The 21160-nt window shown below is 46.4% G+C and overlaps 1 protein-coding gene across 1 annotated transcript in view; it reads right to left on the bottom strand.

The window, feature by feature from the left end:
• LOC115083711 (zinc finger protein 436-like) overlaps positions 1–20907 on the bottom strand; it is a 30896-nt gene extending 9989 nt beyond the window's left edge. The window contains exons 1-3 of the mRNA XM_029587693.1: positions 20783–20907; positions 15263–15664; positions 1938–2064 (exon numbers count right to left, since the gene is read on the bottom strand). Of these exons, the coding sequence (XP_029443553.1) occupies positions 1938–2064; positions 15263–15649 (514 nt within the window). The 5' untranslated portion in view covers positions 15650–15664; positions 20783–20907. The remainder of the gene's footprint in view (positions 1–1937; positions 2065–15262; positions 15665–20782) is intronic.
• Between the last annotated feature and the right edge of the window lie 253 nt (positions 20908–21160).

The raw sequence follows: 21160 nt of genomic DNA, 5'->3' as shown, positions 1-21160 counted from the left end.
CCGGCAACGGATGCTTGCCGCGGTCCCCCCACCGACCTAAAGAAGAACTGACGGGGAATTACCCTCCCGACAGCAGGCGGCCCCGGGGAATGGTGCTTCGCGGGGCCGCAGGTCGGGACGTCGGTCGCTCCCCAAAAGGGAGGGGGGAAAACCTGGGTCAGGAGGGAGAGGCCGGCGCTACCGACTTTCACCTCAGAGAGCCGAACGGAGTCCAAAAAATTGCAGTCTTCTGCTGAAAAAGAAGATAAAACAAAAATACACTTACCCCAACTGAGCCCTGAGTGAGGAAAATAAGAAACGAAAGAAAGAAAACAGGCAACAGCCTGTCAGCAAGTCACCAGGCTAGAGAGCGATGAGCCAGCACCAGCGGAGAGCTCTCCCCCTGCTGTAAGAGGAGCCTTAGCAAAGTGACCTAAACTGTAAATTTAAAACTTCCTATTTTTTTTTTTTAAACTTGATCCCCCTGAGGAGGTAGCCCTAAGCTAACAAGCTGGGGACCACAAGTCTCCTGCTCACATCTGCTGGAGTCAGAACGTTACTGGGAGCTGTTACAGGGGAGGCGTGGTTATATGGGTCCTCCCCTGGGAATTCTGTGTTCTGACTCCATCTGCTGGACATGGAACATAACCACCGTCTGGAATGATCCTGGTATGTACAGGGAATGATAAATTCCCAGGGAAAATAAAATAAAAACAGAAAACAAAGTCCCCCTCCAGATCAGAGAACAGGTGGGAGGAAGGGTCAGTGGCTGATTTATAGGGGATGAAACCAGGAAGATGAGAACGATGGCCCAATGGTCCTGATAACCCTGCTCCCATCTTAAGAAGGTGCTTGGGGCTGGGACAGGCCGGGATTATGCTGGAAAGCAGTGACAAATTTAGTTTTTCTCCTACCCTTTGCCACTCTTGGTTCAGTCGTTTCCCCACCCCCATGAGGTCGGACATCAGAGCACAGAAGGTCTAAGGGACAGCCCTAGGGTTTCCTGCACCTGATGAGAGGTAAATTCTGCAGCAAAAATTAGAAAATTCTGAAGTTTACTGCAAACAATGTAATCTTCTTTATTACATTATAAAAATAAAACTGTTTTCTAACCTTGCTTGTGTCTGTAGAAATTATTTTGTTAGTTATTGGTTGAGGAAAAGGAATCTCAGGTATCAGCACAGGGAGGAGGACTCAGGGATGGGGGGGGGGGGGGAGAACAGATGAGAGGACCAGGGATGGAGTGAGAAGGAGAGAGGACTAAGGACAGGAGATTGGAAGCTTTGAAGAAGAGGGGGAGGACTGGAATTGTAGGTTGGGGGAAGAGGAGGAAGAAGGAGGGAGGTGTCTGGCTTGAGGAGGGACTAAGAGGGAGGTCAGAGAAGGTAGGATCTGGGATCAGGGGTTGGGGAGCAGGGAGAGGTAGGAAGGAGAGGAGATTCCATTACCTGCAGTCAGAATCTGAGATCAAGGGAGGGAGAGGGGCTGCACTGGAAAAGAGAAGCGGATACACCAGGCTGATTTTTGTTTAAAATTTCAATGTTTTTATCTTACATCGCTTAGGCCATCTTGTGTTATGTGATCAACAAATTTTAATAAATGCAAAAGGTTCATTCTTACAGCATTGGGGATAAGCTTCAAATTTCTTATCAAGGGGTTCTCTCCAGCCCTTTGTTCTGTCTCCTCCAGCCTCAATCACTCCACACTCCCTTCCTCCCACCCCTCCTATTTCCTGCAGATTGCTTGGAAGGGGAGGGGATGCAGAGGACAATTCTCTGCTAATTGAGCTGGAAGGCATCAAATCTGCTGCCCCCAGGTTTTTGCCACCCTAGGCACAGATCTAGTGCCCCCTATTGGTAAATCCAGACCTGCTTGTACATCTCGGGTGTGGAGTTGACCCAATGACTTAGTAAAACATCTTCTGTCTTTACTAAAAATAGAGATAATGCAGATCTTACCTAGAGAGCTCAGGATCTCATAATTCTCCTTCATCACCTCCCTGTAAAGCTCCTTCTGCCCTTCATCTAAATACCCCCACTCCTCCTGGGAGAAAGAGACAGCGATGTCCTCAAACGTCACTGGCACCTGAAACACAAACCAGAAACACTCAGGGGCACGTGGAGGGGCTCAGCTGGCTTTAATCTCATAACATTTTATCATGGAAGAGAGGAGACCAGGACCCCTCATCCCCAGGAACTGCCGGACTTGTTCCCCTGGAGTCAGTTTCCTTTCTGGACCTCAGGGTTTGCAAGTCTAATCCCAGAGACCCAGAATATCAATCGTCTCTGCCTGGATAAATCAGTGAATAATAAAACCCAAGATCTAATAGAGCATTTTCCAGAACATCAGGAACATCTGATTCTGTCACATCAGGACGGCTCACTCTGCTCTCATCCGAGAGGCAGGAGTGTAGTACTTTCTCTGGCGGTAAAAGGACTTCCTGGAGCCCTGTTGCAAGGATTTTCCTGATCGAGGACAGCGGACCTGAGGTACTCGCTGAGAGGTGTTGCAGGGTCTCGTGGTAGTCTTTTAACGGGGCCACCGCATCCCTAACCTTATCGCCAAAAAGATTCTCCCCTGTGCAGGGTAAATCCGCCAGCTTCTCCTGGACCTCTGGTCGAAGGTCCGAGGCATGAAGCCAGGCCATTCTGAGGGCACCAATGCCCGCTATAGCTACCCTCTCCGCCGTTCCAAAAATGTCATATGTGGACCACACCTTGTGTTTGCCCGCCTCTAGGCCTTGCTGCACTATGCCATGAAAGTGTCCTGCTGCTGTTGGGGCAGGTGCTCCAACAATGCCTGGACCTGTTTCCACAGGTTCCGGTGGTAATGAGTCATATACAGTTGGTAGGACACAATACGGGCGATGAGCATAGTGCCCTGAAAGACCTTTCTACCTAGGGCATCTAAGGCCCTGTGTTCCCGACATGATGGTGTAGAGGCATGGGTGCGAGAGTACTTGTAATTCTTGAGGGTAGACTCAACCACCACAGACTGGTGCGGGAGGTGGTGCCTCTCAAAGCCCAAGGCTTGTTGCACCAGGTAAATGGCAGCCACCTTCCGACTGACCAAAGGAATGGACACAGAGTGCTCCCAGATCCTAAGGAGAAGTTCCTTGAAGATCTCATGGACTGGTATGGCCACTATCTCCTTTGGGGCATCAACAAACTGGAGGACCTCCAGCATTTTGTGCCGAGCGTCCTCTTCAGTGAGGAGCTGGAACGAGATGGCCTCGGCCATAGCCCGGATGAAGCCTGCAAAGGAAAGGTCCTCTGGGGGAGACAGATGCCTCTCAGGCAGCTGAGACAGCTTGTAAAGAAGGTCATTTGATTATTCCGAGGAAGACTCGGATGTGTCATCTTCCCAGGGATCATACAGGGGCTCCTCTTCACTAAGGTCCCTTGGGGACTGGCGTGGAGGTTCCCTGCCCAAACCTCTCAGTTTTGGCATTGATGGCACAGAGATCCCCGATGGTTCGGGAGCGGGATCGGGGAACCCAGGCCGTTGCACTAAAGCCCCCGAGGGCACCGTTGGTCGCATGGATTTTTCCTCCCTCCAGAGCGATGGGAATCGCTCTGGAGGGAGGCATCGGTGGCCACTGGGGACCTGATGGTCCCCCGGGCACCGGCTGCGTGAGATGTACGCCCAGGAAGACATCTAGACGCTCTAGAAGGGGCGCCAAGAGAGATGGTGCAGGCTTCGGCACTGGCTTGGGGACCATTGCCGACGGTGGCTCGATACCCCTCAGGGCTCAGAGCACCGCCTGCTGAACCCTGCAGCCCAACTCCTCCTGAAAGTCTGCTGTAGTTAAGACGGATGGCGAAGGCATCACCAGAGCCTCCTCATAGCCCCGAGGAAACTCCGTGTCCAGCAACTCAACCTGTGAGGAATGCCTTGGACTCCCAGGTCTGATAAAGGATGGTGCCTCTTCCCCACGGGGTCGCTTCGGTGGCGGCAGCACCGGTCCCAGAGCCGTGCACAGTCAGTGACCAGTGATGTTGCTTGCGGGACTTTCCTCGGTGCGCAGCCTAGTCTTTCCTCGGAGCCAAGGAAGGCAAAGATCCTGACATCCTTGAGTGCGACGACACCAGAGACGGCCTATTACGGGCTCCTCTCTCATGAGAGGAGCCCACCAGAGAGGTAGAGAGGGACGGCGTATCTAACGACTCCCCTCAGCCTCTAGGTGTCAACACCCCCGTTGCCGGAGTAGATGGATCAGACTTTCTGGCAAAAAACTTCTCAGTCTTATCCAGCTGGGCATGAAGGCCTTTGGGGGTCATCTGGTCACACAGATGGCACCCTCAGACATCGTGCGATGCCCCCCAGGCAGAGGATACAGCCCTCATGTGGATAAGTAATTGACATGATATGCGGGCACTGGCAAAAATCGGACGTCATGAAAAATGGCCAGTGAGCCGTTGATGGCCGGTCACTGAGAAGCAACTCGCCGGGGATCGACCGCACAAAGGGAAAATGTAAAACACCTACCGCACGCCGGACAGCACAGACCATGTCGAAAATGACCAGGAAAAATACTTTGGAAAGGATGAGCTAAGAGCAGAGCTCCACCACCACGAGGCAACTACTTCGTGGAAAAAGAGAGACTGAAGAGGGACCCCGCAAGGATTCGCAGATAGTGGCATGCTGAGCATGGTCAGTCTACCAGTCAAATTTCCAGAAACTTTGACAAATTTTTCCGTGCTGGGCTCCAATCGGATGATGTCACTCATCTGGGAGGACTACCATCCTGCTTGTCCTAGGAGAATTCTACGATCTTAACACTGGAGGAGAGGATCACCTTGCTGGTGGCTGAAAGGAATCAGTAAGTTTTTGCTTGGGACATTGACATTGACTTTTTTAAAAGTATTGGGGCAAAGTTAACTATTTGGGAATATTATTTAGTGTGTTTGTGTGTTTGTGCCTTTAATAGTCAGGCAGTGAATACACAAGTTAGACTGTTTGTATTTAGTCAGTCAATAAGGTAGCAGTAGGTAGTGTGTTTATTTTTTAAAAGTCTGCCTGACTATTAAAGTGTCCTCCAGACTTTTAAAGAGCTAAGTGTTTTATTTAATAATAACTGAGTGTATTGTATTGAAAAACAAAACAAAAAAAAAAAAACCCACAAAAAAGTAGCCAGAAGCTAGAAATAAGCTAGGAGCAGTATATACCAAAGTAGAAAAGTTGAATAGTTCAGCTCAGTTACTCACCTTGGAAAGGTGTTGAGGTAGTGTGATTAGGTTTGAATAGGGAACAACATTTGTTAATCAAGGGAGCAGTAAGTCACTCAGGCTGACTAACTAAAGTTAGACTGTTTGTAATTCCCAACCCACCCACCCCAAGCTCATCCCTTAATTTATAGGCAGGTGCCACTTGCACAAAAAAAACCCATCAACAAAAACTTTGAGAATTCGATCAGAGCCCAGTAGGCCACTACCAGACATATAGTGAATTCACTAATACATTTAAAGGAACTTAGACACATTCCTACTCCCATAGCAACCTAAAACTTAACTAGGAACTGATCAAAATTGAGATGAAGGCAGCAGTCCAGCAGCAAGAGGGGGGCTTCCCAGTCTTTTGCATCGAGTGTCACATGTATGATTTTTTACCCACCGGTGAGAAGTTGTACATGTGCATGCGATGCAAAGAGCTCCTGGCTCTCAGAGAACGAGTCCGATCTCTAGAGGCTAGAGTGGCAGACCTGGAGGAGCTGAGGGAGACAGAGAGGTATACAGATGAGACCTTCAGGGACATAGTAGTCCAGTCCCAACTTCAGACTGGCAGCCCTGGTGCTGCCTTGGAGGAAGAAGGTCTCATAATGGGAGAGCACCAACCAGGTGAAGCAGGAAAGGATCCTGTAGCAAGGACCTGCTCTCTAGGTGATGCATTGTCCTTTTGCACTGAGGATATCTCCCCAAGGCCTACTGCCCAGGATGGAAGGGTTAGGTCGGCCGTCTTAGTTGGTGATTCGATTATTAGGAATGTAGATAGCTGGGTGGCTGGTGGGCGTGAGGATCGCCTGGTAACATGCCTACCTGGTGCGAAGGTGGCAGACCTCACGCGTCACCTAGATAGGATTTTAGACAGTGCTGGGGAGGAGCCGGCTGTCGTGGTACACGTGGGCCCCAACGACATAGGAAAATGTGGGAGGGAGGTTCTGGAAGCCAAATTTAGGCTCTTAGGTAGAAAGATTAGATCCAGAACCTCCAGGGTAGCATTCTCTGAAATGCTCCCTGTTCCACGCGCAGGTCACCAGAGGCAGGCAGAGCTCCGGAGTCTCAATGCGTGGATGAGACGATGGTGCAAGGAAGAGGGATTCAGTTTTGTTAGGAACTGGGGAACCTTTTGGGGAAGGGGGAGTCTCTTCCGAAGGGATGGGCTCCACCTTAACCAGGGTGGAACCAGACTGCTGGCGCTAACCTTTAAAAAGGAGATAGAGCAGCTTTTAAACTAGAACAAAGGGGAAAGCCGACAGTCGCTCAGCAGCGCATGGTTCGGAGAGAGGTATCTTCAAAGGATACTAATGATGCATTAGAATTAGGGCATCCCGACAGTGAGGTTCCAATAATAAGAAAAGTAGTCCAAGTGCCTGTAACTAAAAACTCACCTGAGCTAAAAAATTCTAACTTATCCCTATCAATTAAAAAGCAGAATAAAAATACAAACAAAAAACAAACTTTGAAATGTTTGTATGCTAATGCCAGAAGTCTAAGAAGTAAGATGGGAGAATTAGAATGTATAGGAGTGAATGATGACAGACTTAATTGGCATCTCAGAGACATGGTGGAAAGAGGATAACCAATGGGACAGTGCTATACCGGGGTACAAATTATAGCGCAATGACAGAGAGGAGCAGTCGGGAGGAGGTGTGGCGCTTTATGTCCGGGATGGCATAGAGTCAACAGGATAAACATCTTGCATGAGACTAAATGCACAATTGAATCTTTATGGGTAGAAATCCCTTGTGTGTCAGGGAAGACTATAGTGATAGGGGTATACTACCGTCCACCTGGTCAAGATGGTGAGATGGACAGTGAAATGCTAAGAGAAATTAGGGAAGCTAACCAAATTGGTAGTGCAGTAATAATGGGAGACTTCAATTACCCCAATATAGACTGGGTAAATGTATCATCGGGTCACGCTAGAGAGATAACGTTCCTGGATGGAATAAATGATAGCTTTATGGAGCAATTGGTTCAGGAACCGACGAGAGAGGGAGCAATTTTAGATCTAATTCTCAGTGGAGCACAGGACTTGGTGAGAGAGGTAACTGTGGTGGGGCCGCTTGGTAATAGTGATCATAATATGATCAAATTTGATTTAATGACTGGAAAAGGAACAGTGTGCAAATCCAAGGCTCTCGTGCTAAACTTTCAAAAGGGAAACTTTGATAAAATGAGAAAAATTGTTCAAAAAAAACTGAAAGGAGCAGCTACAAAAGTAAAAAATGTCCAAGAGGCGTGGTCATTGTTAAAAAATACCATTCTAGAAGCACAGTCCAGATGTATTCCACACATTAAGAAAGGTGGAAAGAAGGCAAAACGATTACCGGCATGGTTAAAAGGGGAGGTGAAAGAAGCTATTTTAGCCAAAAGATCTTCATTCAAAAATTGGAAGAAGGATCCAACAGAAGAAAATAGGATAAAGCATAAACATTGGCAAGTTAAATGTAAGACATTGATAAGACAGGCTAAGAGAGAATTTGAAAAGAAGTTGGCTGTAGAGGCAAAAACTCACAGTAAAAACTTTTTTAAATATATCCGAAGCAGAAAGCCTGTGAGGGAGTCAGTTGGACCGTTAGATGATCGAGGGGTTAAAGGGGCACTTAGAGAAGATAAGGCCATCGCGGAAAGATTAAATGATTTCTTTGCTTCGGTGTTTACTGAAGAGGATGTTGGGGAGGTACCCGTAATGGAAAAGGTTTTCATGGGTAATGATTCAGATGGACTGAATCAAATCACGGTGAACCTAGAAGATTTGGTAGGCCTGATTGACAAACTGAAGAGTAGTAAATCACCTGGACCGGATGGTATACACCCCAGAGTTCTGAAGGAACTAAAAAATGAAATTTCAGACCTATTAGTAAAAATTTGTAACTTATCATTAAAATCATCCATTGTACCTGAAGACTGGAGGATAGCAAATGTAACCCCAATATTTCAAAAGGGCTCCAGGGGCGATCCGGGAAACTACAGACCGGTTAGCCTGACTTCAGTGCCAGGAAAAATAGTGGAAAGTGTTCTAAACATCAAAATCACAGAACATATAGAAAGACATGGTTTAATGGAACAAAGTCAGCATGGCTTTACCCAGGGCAAGTCTTGCCTCACAAATCTGCTTCACTTTTTTGAAGGAGTTATTAAACAGGTGGATAAAGGTGAACCGGTAGATATAGTATACTTGGACTTTCAGAAGGCGTTTGACAAAGTTCCTCATGAGAGGCTTCTAGGAAAAGTAAAAAGTCATGGGATAGGTGGCGATGTCCTTTCGTGGATTGCAAACTGGCTAAAAGACAGGAAACAGAGAGTAGGATTAAATGGGCAATTTTCTCAGTGGAAGGGAGTGGACAGAGGAGTGCCTCAGGGATCTGTATTGGGACCCTTACTGTTAAATATATTTATAAATGATCTGGAAAGAAATACGACGAGTGAGATAATCAAATTTGCAGATGACACAAAATTGTTCAGAGTAGTTAAATCACAAGCAGATTGTGATAAATTGCAGGAAGACCTTGTGAGACTGGAAAATTGGGCATCCAAATGGCAGATGAAATTTAATGTGGATAAGTGCAAGGTGATGCATATAGGGAAAAATAACCCATGTTATAATTACACGATGTTGGGTTCCATATTAGGTGCTACAACCCAAGAAAGAGACCTAGGCATCATAGTGGATAACACATTGAAATCGTCGGTTCAGTGTGCTGCGGCAGTCAAAAAAGCAAACAGAATGTTGGGAATTATTAGAAAAGGAATGGTGAATAAAACGGAAAATGTCATAATGCCTCTGTATCGCTCCATGGTGAGACCGCACCTTGAATACTGTGTACAATTCTGGTCGCCGCATCTCAAAAAAGATATAATTGCGATGGAGAAGGTACAGAGAAGGGCTACCAAAATGATAAGGGGAATGGAACAACTCCCCTATGAGGAAAGACTAAAGAGGTTAGGACTTTTCAGCTTGGAGAAGAGACGACTGAGGGGGGATATGATAGAGGTGTTTAAAATCATGAGAGGTCTAGAACGGGTAGATGTGAATCGGTTATTTACTCTTTCAGATAGTAGAAAGACTAGGGGGCACTCCATGAAGTTAGCATGGGGCACATTTAAAAGTAATCGGAGAAAGTTCTTTTTTACTCAACGCACAATTAAACTCTGGAATTTGTTGCCAGAGAATGTGGTTCGTGCAGTTAGTATAGCTGTGTTTAAAAAAGGATTGGATAAGTTTTTGGAGGAGAAGTCCATTACCTGCTATTAAGTTCACTTAGAGAATAACCACTGCCATTAGCAATGGTTACATGGAATAGACTTAGTTTTTGGGTACTTGCCAGGTTCTTATGGCCTGGATTGGCCACTGTTGGAAACAGGATGCTGGGCTTGATGGACCCTTGGTCTGACCCAGTATGGCATTTTCTTATGTTCTTACTCAGTTGATAGATCATACAAAACAAACATTTTATGCTTGGAAGGGATTGCCTTTGTCCATCGAAGATCGAATTAATCTATTCAAAATGGTAATTTTTCCTAGATGGATTTATGTCTTACAGATTTTGCCAGTTCATTTATTGAAGAAAGATTTAAAGACCTTGGATTCTATGCTTATCAGTTTTATATGGCAAGGGAAGAAGCCATGCATTCCTTAGACAAGTTTGAAAACAAATTGGGATCAAGGAGATTTAGTTTTCCCCGATTTGGAGGAATATAATTTTGCTAGCTTGCTGAGATTTCTGTGCGATTGGTTACATGACAAATCCGCATTTATAAATCTAGAAGGGGAAAAAACCATAACCGCAGCTCTAGATCTGTAATACGCTTTGCATGCCCAGTATGGGAAATTACCAAGGGGTTGGTCTAAAAATATCCAAATCTCACCTATTAAGTGAGCATGGATATGTTTGACAAAGCTTTTTACGAGTTCTCTTCGGGGTTCACAGTTGTTGCCTGTCCGAGGAAACTCGGATTTCACTCCAGGTAGTCATTGTGCAGATTTTGCACAATGGTTTGCCAAAGGCACCACCCATTTATAGCATGTGCTGGATGAGGAGGGTAAACCATTGCCATTTTTGTCTTTGAAAGAGAAATATGGCTTGCCCGACGTTAACTTTTTTCTCTTACCTTACTGGCACCTTAACTCGTGTTTTTTGCACATGCTCACATGCCCAGAATTTTTGGACCAAGATGATCAGTTACTTATCAAAACTACTGGGGTACAAGATAGAGGGGCCTCAGGAGTCACTGACTTTTTTTAGCTCTTTCCTCCTTTGCTTTTCAAGAACGGGTGGAATCTTTATTCTCCAGGAAAGCTTGAGTGCCAGGTAAAAAAGCAATTCTAATCACTTGGAGAGATGCAAATGGATAACAGAGCATCCACTGTGATTTTTAAACGCCGACAGATATTTTTTGCGACTTGTGAGCAATATATTCAGACTCTTGCCCCTAGAGTGAGGAGTCTAATTCTGAATAATGTCCTTTGATTTCTGACTTTATAGAGGACCATAATGTGTAAAGTTTCCTTGGGTCACAACTACATTTTCTTGGTGGATGAATGCAAACGTCATCTATGATGTTATATTTATGCTTTAAGGGTGGGTTAGAGGAAAGGAGGGTTGGGAGGTATTAAGATGCAGATAATAGAAATGTTGAAGGGTTTTCTTTTTTGTGTGTGTGTGCGGACTTCCCTTCAGAGTGCATAAAGAGTCAGTGCACTTGGGAGGTCTATGTATAAGCTTTCTTGTGTTAATAAAAATGTTTAATATAAATCAATATACCAACCTTGTTTTGAACAAGCCATAGGGGGAAGAAAATTGTAAAATATACTACCTTATACTGCCAACCACTCCATCACTTTGTATCCACTTTACCTCAATAATTTATCCCACTGGCAATCCTTTGTAATCTAGTTATTTGCCCCTAAAATACAACTTCATTCTCCAAACAGAATGCAATTTTGGATTCTCCTGACTACTATTGTTTGAATATCCCTAGAGAATTATTCTTACCTTCTATATTATTACCCATTTTAGGCTTGTTTAACTTGTATTAAATGTTTCTTTCATTCTTTGAATGTCTTGTATTTGTTTTGTTCTATGATCATTAGAATGTAAAGCCTGTTGCTGAATTATTGTTTATTGTAAACTGAGGTGATGTTTTCAACGTGCCGCGGTATATAAAAAATGTATAAATAAATAAATACTACTTCATTACTGTTAGGGAGGTGGACCCTTGGGCCGGCTGAGACTGATGGTGTTGCACCGTGGAGACCCACAGCGGACGTCGCAGCCGGGAGGCGGCGCTGAAGAGGTACTCCGAAGAAGGCTTCACCACTGGAAGCCCGAGGTCCCCCCAGGAGGAGCCCGTAGGAACCCGGGCCTCTTGGTCTTAGGTGGATCCTCTGCGACCAAGGATCAAAAGAGCAGCCTGCCGAGGTAGTCCGACGGTGAGATGGCGCCCAGGAGGTCAGAAGAGACTTCACCCTTGGAAGCCCGCGGTCCTCCCCAGGAGGAGCCCGTGAGGACCCGAGCCGCTGGGGCTTAGGAGAAACCTCCGGGCGGGAGAAGAACCGGATATCTGCGGAGGCGGAGAGAGATGAAGCCGGAGTCCAGGAACAAGCAAAGGTCGGGAGCCAGAAGTCAAAACCAGGAACAGAAGCTGAAGCCGGAGTCGATGAACGAAGCAAGGTCAGGAGCCAGAAGTCATACGTCGGGAACAAACAGGAACCAGGAAGCACAACTAGCTACTCCGAAGAGTGAACCTCGTTGCAAGGTGAGGCTCAGCTGTGGCTGCCGGGTTTAAATAACCCGGCAGCGTCTGACGTCAGCAAGGAGGCTGTCCTCCATTTCCCACGCTGGCCCCTTTAAATCCAGAGCCCCGGCACGTGCCTAGGGGGCGGGGCCAGCAGCAGATCGTCGACAGTGTCTCCCTCGCAGGGAGAACGCTGCAGCAGGCCGCATTTCGGACCTGGATGGCCGAAGAGGGATTCCCGCAGCCAGGCCAGGCTGCGAGGTGAGTGGAGGTCCCGGGGCATGGCCCGGGACTGTAACAATTATAAGTGTTTCATACTCTGATGTACATAAGGAATCAATGTATGTCAGACATTTGTTTGCTTCTTTTAATAAAGAGTTTAAACATTAAAAGACAGGAAACAGAGAGTAGGATTAAATGGTCATTTGCACAGTGGAAAAGGGTAATCAGTGGAGTGCCTCAGGGATCTGTGCTTGGACTGGTGCTTTAATATATTTATAAATGATCTGGAAAGGGGTACAATGAGAGAGGTGATCAAATTTGCGGATGGTGCAAAATTATTCAGAGCAGTTATATCACAAGCAGACTGTGATACATTGCAGGAGGACCTTGTGAGGCTGGAAGATTGGGCATCCAATTGGCAGATGAAATTTAATGTGGATAAGCACAAGAGGATGCATATAGGGAAAAATAACCCTTGCTGTAGTTGCACGATGTTAGGTTCCATATTAGGAGCTACCGCCCAGGAAAAAGATCTAGGCATCATAGTGGATAATACTTTAAAATCTTCAGCTCAGTGTACTGCAGCAGTCAAAAAAGCAAACAATCAGGCCGATACAGTAAAGTCTGCGGGAGAGCGGACATTCGCCCTCTTTGCCGGTGCGCGCGATTCTGTATTTAAATTAGGCCCGGCGGTAAAAACGGGCAAAAGGAGGCGCTAGGGACACTAGCGCGTCCCTAGCGCCTCCTTTTTGACAGGAGCGGCGGCTGTCAGCGGGTTTGACAGCTGACGCTCAATTTTGCTGGCATCGGTTCTTGAGCCCGCTGACAGCCACGGGCTCGGAAACCGGACGCCGGCAAAATTGAGCGTCAGGTTTTCAGCCTGACAGCCACGGGCCGAATTCAATTTTTTTTTTTTAACTTTTTTTTACTCTTCGGGACCTCCAACTTAATACCACCATGATATTAAGTCGGAGGGTGCACAGAAAAGCAGTTTTTACTGCTTTTCTGTGCACTTTCCCGGTGCCGGAAGAAATTAGCGTCGACCTTTGGGTCAGCGCTAATTTCTGAAAGTAAAATGTGCGGCTTGGCTGCACATTTTACTTTCTGTATCCCACGCACATATCTAATAGGGCCCTCAACATGCATTTGCATGTTGAGGGCCCTATTAGGTGCCGTGGGTTGGACGCACGTTTTCCTCCCCTTACTGAATAAGGCGCACTGTACTGTATCGGCCTGAATGTTAGGAATTATTAGGAAGGGAATGGTTAATAGAATGGAAAATGTCATAATGCCTCTGTAGCGCTCCATGGTGAGACCGAACCTTGAATACTGTGTACAATTCTGGTCGCCGCATCTATTAAAGATATAATTGTGATGGAGAAGGTACAGAGAAGGGCTACCAAAATGATAAGGGGAATGGAACAGCTCCCCTATGAGGAAAGACTAAAGAGGTTAGGACTTTTCAGCTTGGAGAAGAGACGACTGAGGGGGGATATGATAGAGGTGTTTAAAATCATGAGAGGTCTAGAACGGGTAGATGTGAATCGGTTATTTACTCTTTCGAATAGTAGAAAGACTAGGGGGCACTCCATGAAGTTAGCAAGTAGCACATTTAAAAAGAATTGAAGATATTCTTTCCCTCAAAGCACAATTAGGATCTAGAATTTGTTGCCAGAGGATGTGGTTAAGGCAAATATTGTAGCTGGGTTTAAAAAAAGGTTTGGACAAGTTCCTGGAAGAGAAGTCCATAAACTGCTATTAATCAATAGAAAATAGCCACTGCTTGTTGCCAGCATTAGTAGCAAGGGATGTATTTAATGTTTAGGTACTTGCCAAGTACTGGTGACTTGGATTTGCCACTGTTGGAGACAGGATGGATACTGGGCTTGATGAATCTTATGTTCTTATGAGCTACAGAATGAAGACTCTTGAAACAAGTAAGAGGAGCTTGAACTGAACTGAATGTGGAAATGAATTGAGAGGATGTAAGGGAGTATGCAAAAGGCTCTCTCAGACCACTTTAAAGCACAGGCTAGAGCTATCTGCCATGGTCCACTTTAAGGCGCAGAGGTGCAAAGGATTCTGGGTCCCAGGAGGTACCCTGCGAGTTACAGTTTTATTCTGCTGTAAATAAACCTTGTTCCTAACCAGAGGAGCCGCAGAGGATTACAGTGTTGTGCACAGAAAAATATAAAGAAGTTTAAGATGGCGGCAGGATATCCAGGGAGCGAGGTCAGACAAGCAGCCCGAGGTCTGGGCCTGGATTCCTGATGAAATTTCTAGTGCAGAGGGGTAAACCTGGGAATCAGCAGCGTAAAGATGGCATCTAAGGGTAGGGCTAAACGGGCGTTACTAGGGGATCGGTCTTTGGACAGTTCTTGTCAACATTTTCATCTCAAGCCATTCCCAATCCAATCCAGTCTGGTTTTTGTCCTTTACATTCCCCAGAAACAGCTCCTGCCAAAGTCTCCAAGGACCTGTTCATGGCTAAACCCAAAGGCCTTCCCTCAGTCCTTATCCTCCTTGATCTGTCTCCTGCTCTGACGCTGTTGATCACAATCTCCTCCTTGATGCTCTGTCCTCACTGGGATTTCAGGTCTCCCTCCTGTCTTGGTTCTCTTCTTACCTCTCTCATTGCACGTTTAATGTCTTCTGGTGGATCCTCCTCGGCTGCCATCCCTCTATCACTTGGTTACCTCGGGGCTCTGTCCTAGGCCCGCTTCTCTTCTCTCTCTATACTAATTCCCTTGCTGCTCAGATCTCATAGAAAAGGGCCGATAGGCCTATCTAATCTGCCCATCACCCAAATAAGTTAGAGATCCCATGCTCAGAAGGATTTTACTCCCAATGCACTGCCTTTCCCTTGTTTCTTTAAATTTGTGGCTCAGTAACAAGAGACAGAAGACCTTTTTAAATTTAATTCTCATTAGAAAGGAAATTTGATTAATTGGAAGAAGAGATTTGCAAAGCCTTCCCTAAGGTGAAATATTATCTCTTGGGAAAGTTGATAATTCTAAAGTATTTTCTAACTTCTTAATTTTCCTTCTAAGTGAAACCTTATCCTGAGTGGACACAGGAAAGTTTGTGACTACATGTTCTACCTTGCTCTCCAGCGCCTGCAGCCGCTTAGCATGAGCAGAGATTTCCTTCTCCTGGGTCCCTGAGCGCAGCTCCAGCGAGGAGATTTCCCCTTGAATCCTTTCCAACTTGCTGCTCATTGTCGCTTCCAGCCGCACCGGAACCATCCACAGAGATCCCAAAGTCCTGGGCTGCAGGGGATCCAGAGCCAGCCCTGCCCCCTCCTCTGACCCCGGGGGCTCTGCCAGAGGCTGCACAGAGGGGGGATCTGGCTCTGGAGAAGGCAGAACCCCCTTCCTGGGCTCCACTGAAGTCCCAGGACCCATAAAACCATCCATCAGTCCGACAGGAACATCCGTGGGAGACGGGCGAGATTTAGACTTTCCCTTTCTATTCGAAGTAGTCGGCATCAGAGTCCGGTCGGGCTGAGGACAAGAGAAAGAGAGAATCTGGAGAGTTAACTCCGTCCAGCACCAGGCACTTTGTAAAATAACAAAACCCTGCAGAAAACAATCTCAGCACCTTTGAATCAAACCCATCACACCTAAACAGCACTAACATCCAAAACGCATCCTTGCTGAAAAACTGCAAGTTAGCAGAATCCATCACCGCGGTCACAAGTGTAATATAGAGAGGAATCAGGAGAGAGGGAGGCTGCAGGCTGGGGAGAGGTCAGGGAGAGGAATCAGGAGAGAGGGAGGCTACAGAGATATCAGGGAGAGGAATCAGGAGACAGGGAGGCTGCAGGCTGGGGAGAGATCAGGGAGAGGAATCAGGAGAGAGGGAGGCTGCAGAGATATCAGGGAGAGGAATCAGGGGAGAGGGAGGCTGCAGGCTGGGGAGATATGAGGGAGAGGGAATCAGGAGAGAGGGAGGCTGCAGGCTGGGGAGATATCAGGGAGAGGGAGGCTGCAGATATCAGGGAGAGTGAATCAGGAGAGAGGGAGGCTGCAGGCTTGGGAGATATCAGGGAGAGCAATCAGGAGAGAGGGAGACTGCAGGTTGGGGAGATATCAGGGAGAGCAATCAGGAGAGAGGGAGGCTGCAGGCTTGGGAGATATCAGGGAGAGCAATCAGGAGAGAGAGAGGCTGCAGGCTTGGCAGATATCAGGGAGAAGAATCAGGAGAGAGGGAGGCTGCAGGCTGGGGAGATATCAGGGAGAGGAATCAGGAAAGAGTGAGGCTGCAGGCTGGGGAGATATCAGGGAGAGCAATCAGGAGAGAGGGAGGCTGCAGGCTTGGGAGATATCAGGGAGAGCAATCAGGAGAGAGAGAGGCTGCAGGCTTGGGAGATATCAGGGAGAAGAATCAGGAGAGAGGGAGACTGCAGGCTGGGGTCACAGGGAGAGGGAATCGGGAAAGAGGAAGGCTGCAGGCTGGGGAGATATAAGGGAGAGCAATCAGGAGAGAGGGAGGCTGCAGGCTGGGGAGATATCAGGGAGAGGAATCAGGGGAGAGGGAGGCTGCAGGCTCTGGACTTAGGGAGAGGGAATCGGGAGAGAGGGAGGCTGCAGGCTGGGGAGATATAAGGGAGAGGGAATCAGGAGAGAATGAGGCTGCAGGCTGGGGAGATATCAGGGAGAGGAATCAGGGGAGAGGGAGGCTGCAGGCTGTGGACTTAGGGAGAGGGAATCGGGAGAGAGGGAGGCTGCAGGCTGGGGAGATATCAGGGAGAGGGAATCAGGAGAGAATGAGGCTGCAGGCTGGGGAGATATCAGGGAGAGGAATCAGGGGAGAGGGAGGCTGCAGGCTGTGGACTTAGGGAGAGGGAATCGGGAGAGAGGGAGGCTGCAGGCTGGGGAGATATCAGGGAGAGGAATCAGGAGAGAGGGAGGCTGCAGTCTGGAGAGATATCAGGGAAAGGGAATCAGGAGAGAGGGAGGCTGCAGGCTGGGGAGATGTCAGGAAGAGGAATCAGGAGAGAGGAAGGCTGCAGGCTGGGGAGTTATCAGGGAAAGGGAATCAGGAGAGAGGGAGGCTGCAGGCTGGGGAGATATCAGGGAAAGGGAATCAGGAGAGAGGGAGGCTGCAGGCTGGGGAGATGTCAGGGAGAGGAATCAGGAGAGAGGGAGGCTGCAGGCTGGGGAGACATCAGGGAGAGGAAATCAGGAGAGAGGGAAGCTGCAGGCTTGGGAGATACCAGGGAGAAGAATCAGGAGAGAGGGAGGCTGCAGGCTGGGGAGATATCAGGGAGAGAGAGTCACAGGATTAAAATGTTATTTCTTTATTTTTGGTGATTCTTTTTCCTTTCTCTTGCTCCTTCTCATCTTTCATGTTTCCTTCATTCCTTTGCTTGGAATTGTTTTCATGTTTCTTTTTCTTATTTATTCATTTGCAGGGTTTCTACATTTCCTCTCGGATTTCTACATTTTCTTTTTCCCCCATCCGTTTCTGTCTCTCGGCCTCTTTTATTCTGACAACTCCTTTCTGCTCTTCCTCTTCTCCTTCCTATGTTCCAATTCTTTATCCCGCTCTCAGGTGTTTACCCAACACGTCCCTTCTTCTCCTCCTCTCCTCATGCATGCTCTTTCTCCTTCCTCACACACACCTTACTCTCCTCGTCCACACACATCCTCCCTTCTTACTCACTGCTCTCCTCCTCTCACACACCTTACTCTGCTAAAAACATAAGAAATTGCCATGCTGGGTCAGACCAAGGGTCCATCAAGCCCAGCATCCTGTTTCCAACAGAGGCCAAACCAGGCCACAAGAAGCTGGCAAGTACCCAAACACTAAGTAGATCCCTTTGTAAAAGTTGGGGAAAATGAGGTGGGGGGGTGGCTGAGTGGTAGGTTATATGTCACACTTAATTACAAATATAGAAGCTTTACTTATAAGTCTGAGAATAAGAAATCAAAGCATAGAGTTTGCATTAAAGAATATATAAACTAAATATTTTCCTCACAATTCCCAATGTGATGTATTTTGGAAAATCCGGGTCAACGCACTGGGAAATCAGCAACAACTCATTGGTCGCTTCATTAAAACTGGTAATGTCCAAAAAGCTTTTCCTCCGAGCTGTTAGGTCTCTGATTCCAAACAACTTGTTCATGTTGCTCTTTTTAAGTTCATTCTTCTGACCTTTATCCTAGTTTCTTTCTCTGGACCACTCTCCATGTGCTCTCTGAGGCCCTGACTATCCGTTATCGTATCATCAACAAACAGCTGGGTGAGGCCAGGAGGCTAAGTCCTGTTCTGTTCAGATACCTGCAGTTAGCCTTTCTGAGTAACGGCTCTCCAATATATCTGATCTCCGGACTCGTTTTGTTACAAACAGTTTTTTGTTACAAGCAGGCTAAGAAAAATGGCATATGTATTCTCAGAACTTATAGGCCTTTATATTAAATAATTAGACTAATAGTGTCTGTGATTTTCTCTGCTTCATTCCTGTCTATCATGGCACAATATTCTTCTGCACACTAACTTCCTCCTTAAAATAATTTCCCAGTAATAGCAGTGGCTATTCTGTAAGTCAACTTGATTAATAGCAGTTAACGGACTTCTCCAAGAACTTATCCAAACCTTTTTTAAACCTAGCTGCACTAACTGAACTAGCCACATCATCTGGCAACAAATTCCAGAGCTTAATTGTGCATTGAGTGAAAAAATAATTTTCTCTGATTAATTTTTAATGTGCTACTTGCTAACTTCATGGAGTGTCCCCCTACTCCTTCTATTATCCGAAAGAGTAAATAAACAACTCACAATTACCTATTCTAGACCTCTCATGATTTTAAACACCACTATCATATCCCCCCTCAGTCGTCTCTTCTCCAAGCTGAACAGCCCTAACCTCTTTGGCCTTTCCTCATAGGGGAGCTGTTTCATCCCCTTTATCATTTTAGTCGCCCTTCTCTGTATCTTCTCCATCGCAATTATATCTTTTTTTGAGATGCAGCGATCAGAATTGCACACAGTATTCAAGGTGCAGTCTCACCATGGAGCAATACAGAGGCATTATGACATTTTCCATTTTATTCACCATTCCCTTCCTAATAATTCCTAACTTTCTGTTTGCTTTTTTGACTGCGGCAGCACACTGAGCCGATGATTTCAAAGTATTATCCACTATGATGCTTAGATCTTTTTCCTGGGTGATAGCTTCTAATATGGAACCTAACATTGTGCAACTACAGCATGGATTATTTTTCCCTATATGCATCACCTTCCACTTGTCCACATTACATTTCATCTGCCATTTGGATGCCCTATCTTCCAGTTTCGCAAGGTCCTCCTGCAATTTATCACAATCCACTTGTGATTTAACTACTCTGAATAATTTTGTATCATCTGCAAATCTGATTATTTCACTCGTCGTATTCCTTTCCAGATCATTTATAAATACATTGAAAAGCACCAGTCCAAATACAGATCCTTGAGGCACTCTACTGTTTACCTTTTTCCACTCAGAAAATTGACCATTTAATCCTACTCTCTGTTTCCTGTCTTTCAACCAGTTTGTAATCCACAAAAGGACATCGCCTCCTATCCCATAACATTTTAGTTTCCTTAGAAGACTCTCATGAGGGACTTTGTCAAACGCCTTCTGAAAATCCAAATACACTACATCTACGGTTCACGTTTATCCACATTTATTAACCCCTTCAAAAAAATGAAGCAGATTTGTGAGGCAAGACTTCTCTTGGGTAAATCCATGCTGAATGTGCTCCATTAAACCATGTCTTTCTATATGTTCTGTGATTTTGATTTTTAGAATAAATTCCACAATTTTTCCCAACACTGAAGTCAGGCTCACTGGTCTATAGTTTCCTGGATCACCCCTAGAGCCCTTTTTAAATATTGGGGTTACATTGGCCACCCTCCAGTCGTCAGGTACAATGGATGATTTTAATGGTAGATTACAAATTTTAACTAATAGATCTGAAATTTCATTTTTGCGTTCCTTCAGAACCCTGGGGTGCATACCATCCTGTCCATGTGATTTGCTACTCTTTAAATTGTCAATCTGGCCTACTACATCTTCCAGGTTCACAGTGATTTGATTCAGTTCTCTGAAAAACCCTCTTAAAACCATCTCCTAAACTGGTATCTCCCCAACATCCTCATTAGTAAACACGGAAGCAAAGAATTCATTTAGTCTTTCTGCAATGGCCTTATCTTCCCTAAGAGCCCCTTTATAACCCCTCGGTCATCTAATGGTCCAACCGACTCCCTCACAGGTTTCTTGCTCACCCCTCAGTCTCTTTACCGCGGGAGGAGGTTCATTCCCACACATAGTTCCTATTCAAGTCTTGTGGGGATTTTTCTTGGTAAGACTTTGACCTCTAAATCCTAACATTTTAATGTTCAATTTTTATTTTTAAAGCGAAACGTGTGGGGAAAAATAAAGAGGCAGCAATCAGGGCAGCTCATGAGGGCGGCTGCATGCAGGGATTTAAAGACCTGAGCCCGCTTTGCTTTCCCTCCCCTGCTCCCTGTGCAGAGCCCCCTGCCTGGAGCTCCTCACACTCAGCGCTGCTGCTTCTGCTAGAAAATGTCACAGGGACACCGGGAAGAGAAGAGGCTGGGAAGGCACCGCTTACCCTCCGGGGCTGAGCTTCACTGCAATCGCTTATTCCTGGTTAAGAAAAGCAAATTGCTTTGTTATGAGCACGAGGTAGGGGAGAGATCTCCGTCTTCCACCTTCTGCAGGCTGCAGCCACCGTCCCCTTCTGGTGACCGCATCCTCCTGCCACTTCTGATTGGCTGCCGCTGCCCACGCGTCATCACTCTGCGACTGCTGCCTGGGCTGCTCAATGACAGCTGGCAGCACCCAGCCATTCGGTTCTCCTTCCCAAATCCTCTGTAGTACATTTACTTACGCCAAAGAAAATGTGCACGCACAATTTTGAAATCATCATGGTATGTAAGCAGTGCTACACGTATTGGAATAAGCTAAACCTGAAGATGTCTTGAAAGAT

This window comes from Rhinatrema bivittatum, chromosome 2 (assembly GCF_901001135.1).
Source record: "Rhinatrema bivittatum chromosome 2, aRhiBiv1.1, whole genome shotgun sequence".
NCBI classification, from domain to species: Eukaryota; Metazoa; Chordata; class Amphibia; order Gymnophiona; family Rhinatrematidae; genus Rhinatrema; species Rhinatrema bivittatum.
The sequence above is the reverse complement of the archived record's forward strand: the minus strand, read 5'-3'. Positions and strand labels throughout refer to the sequence as shown.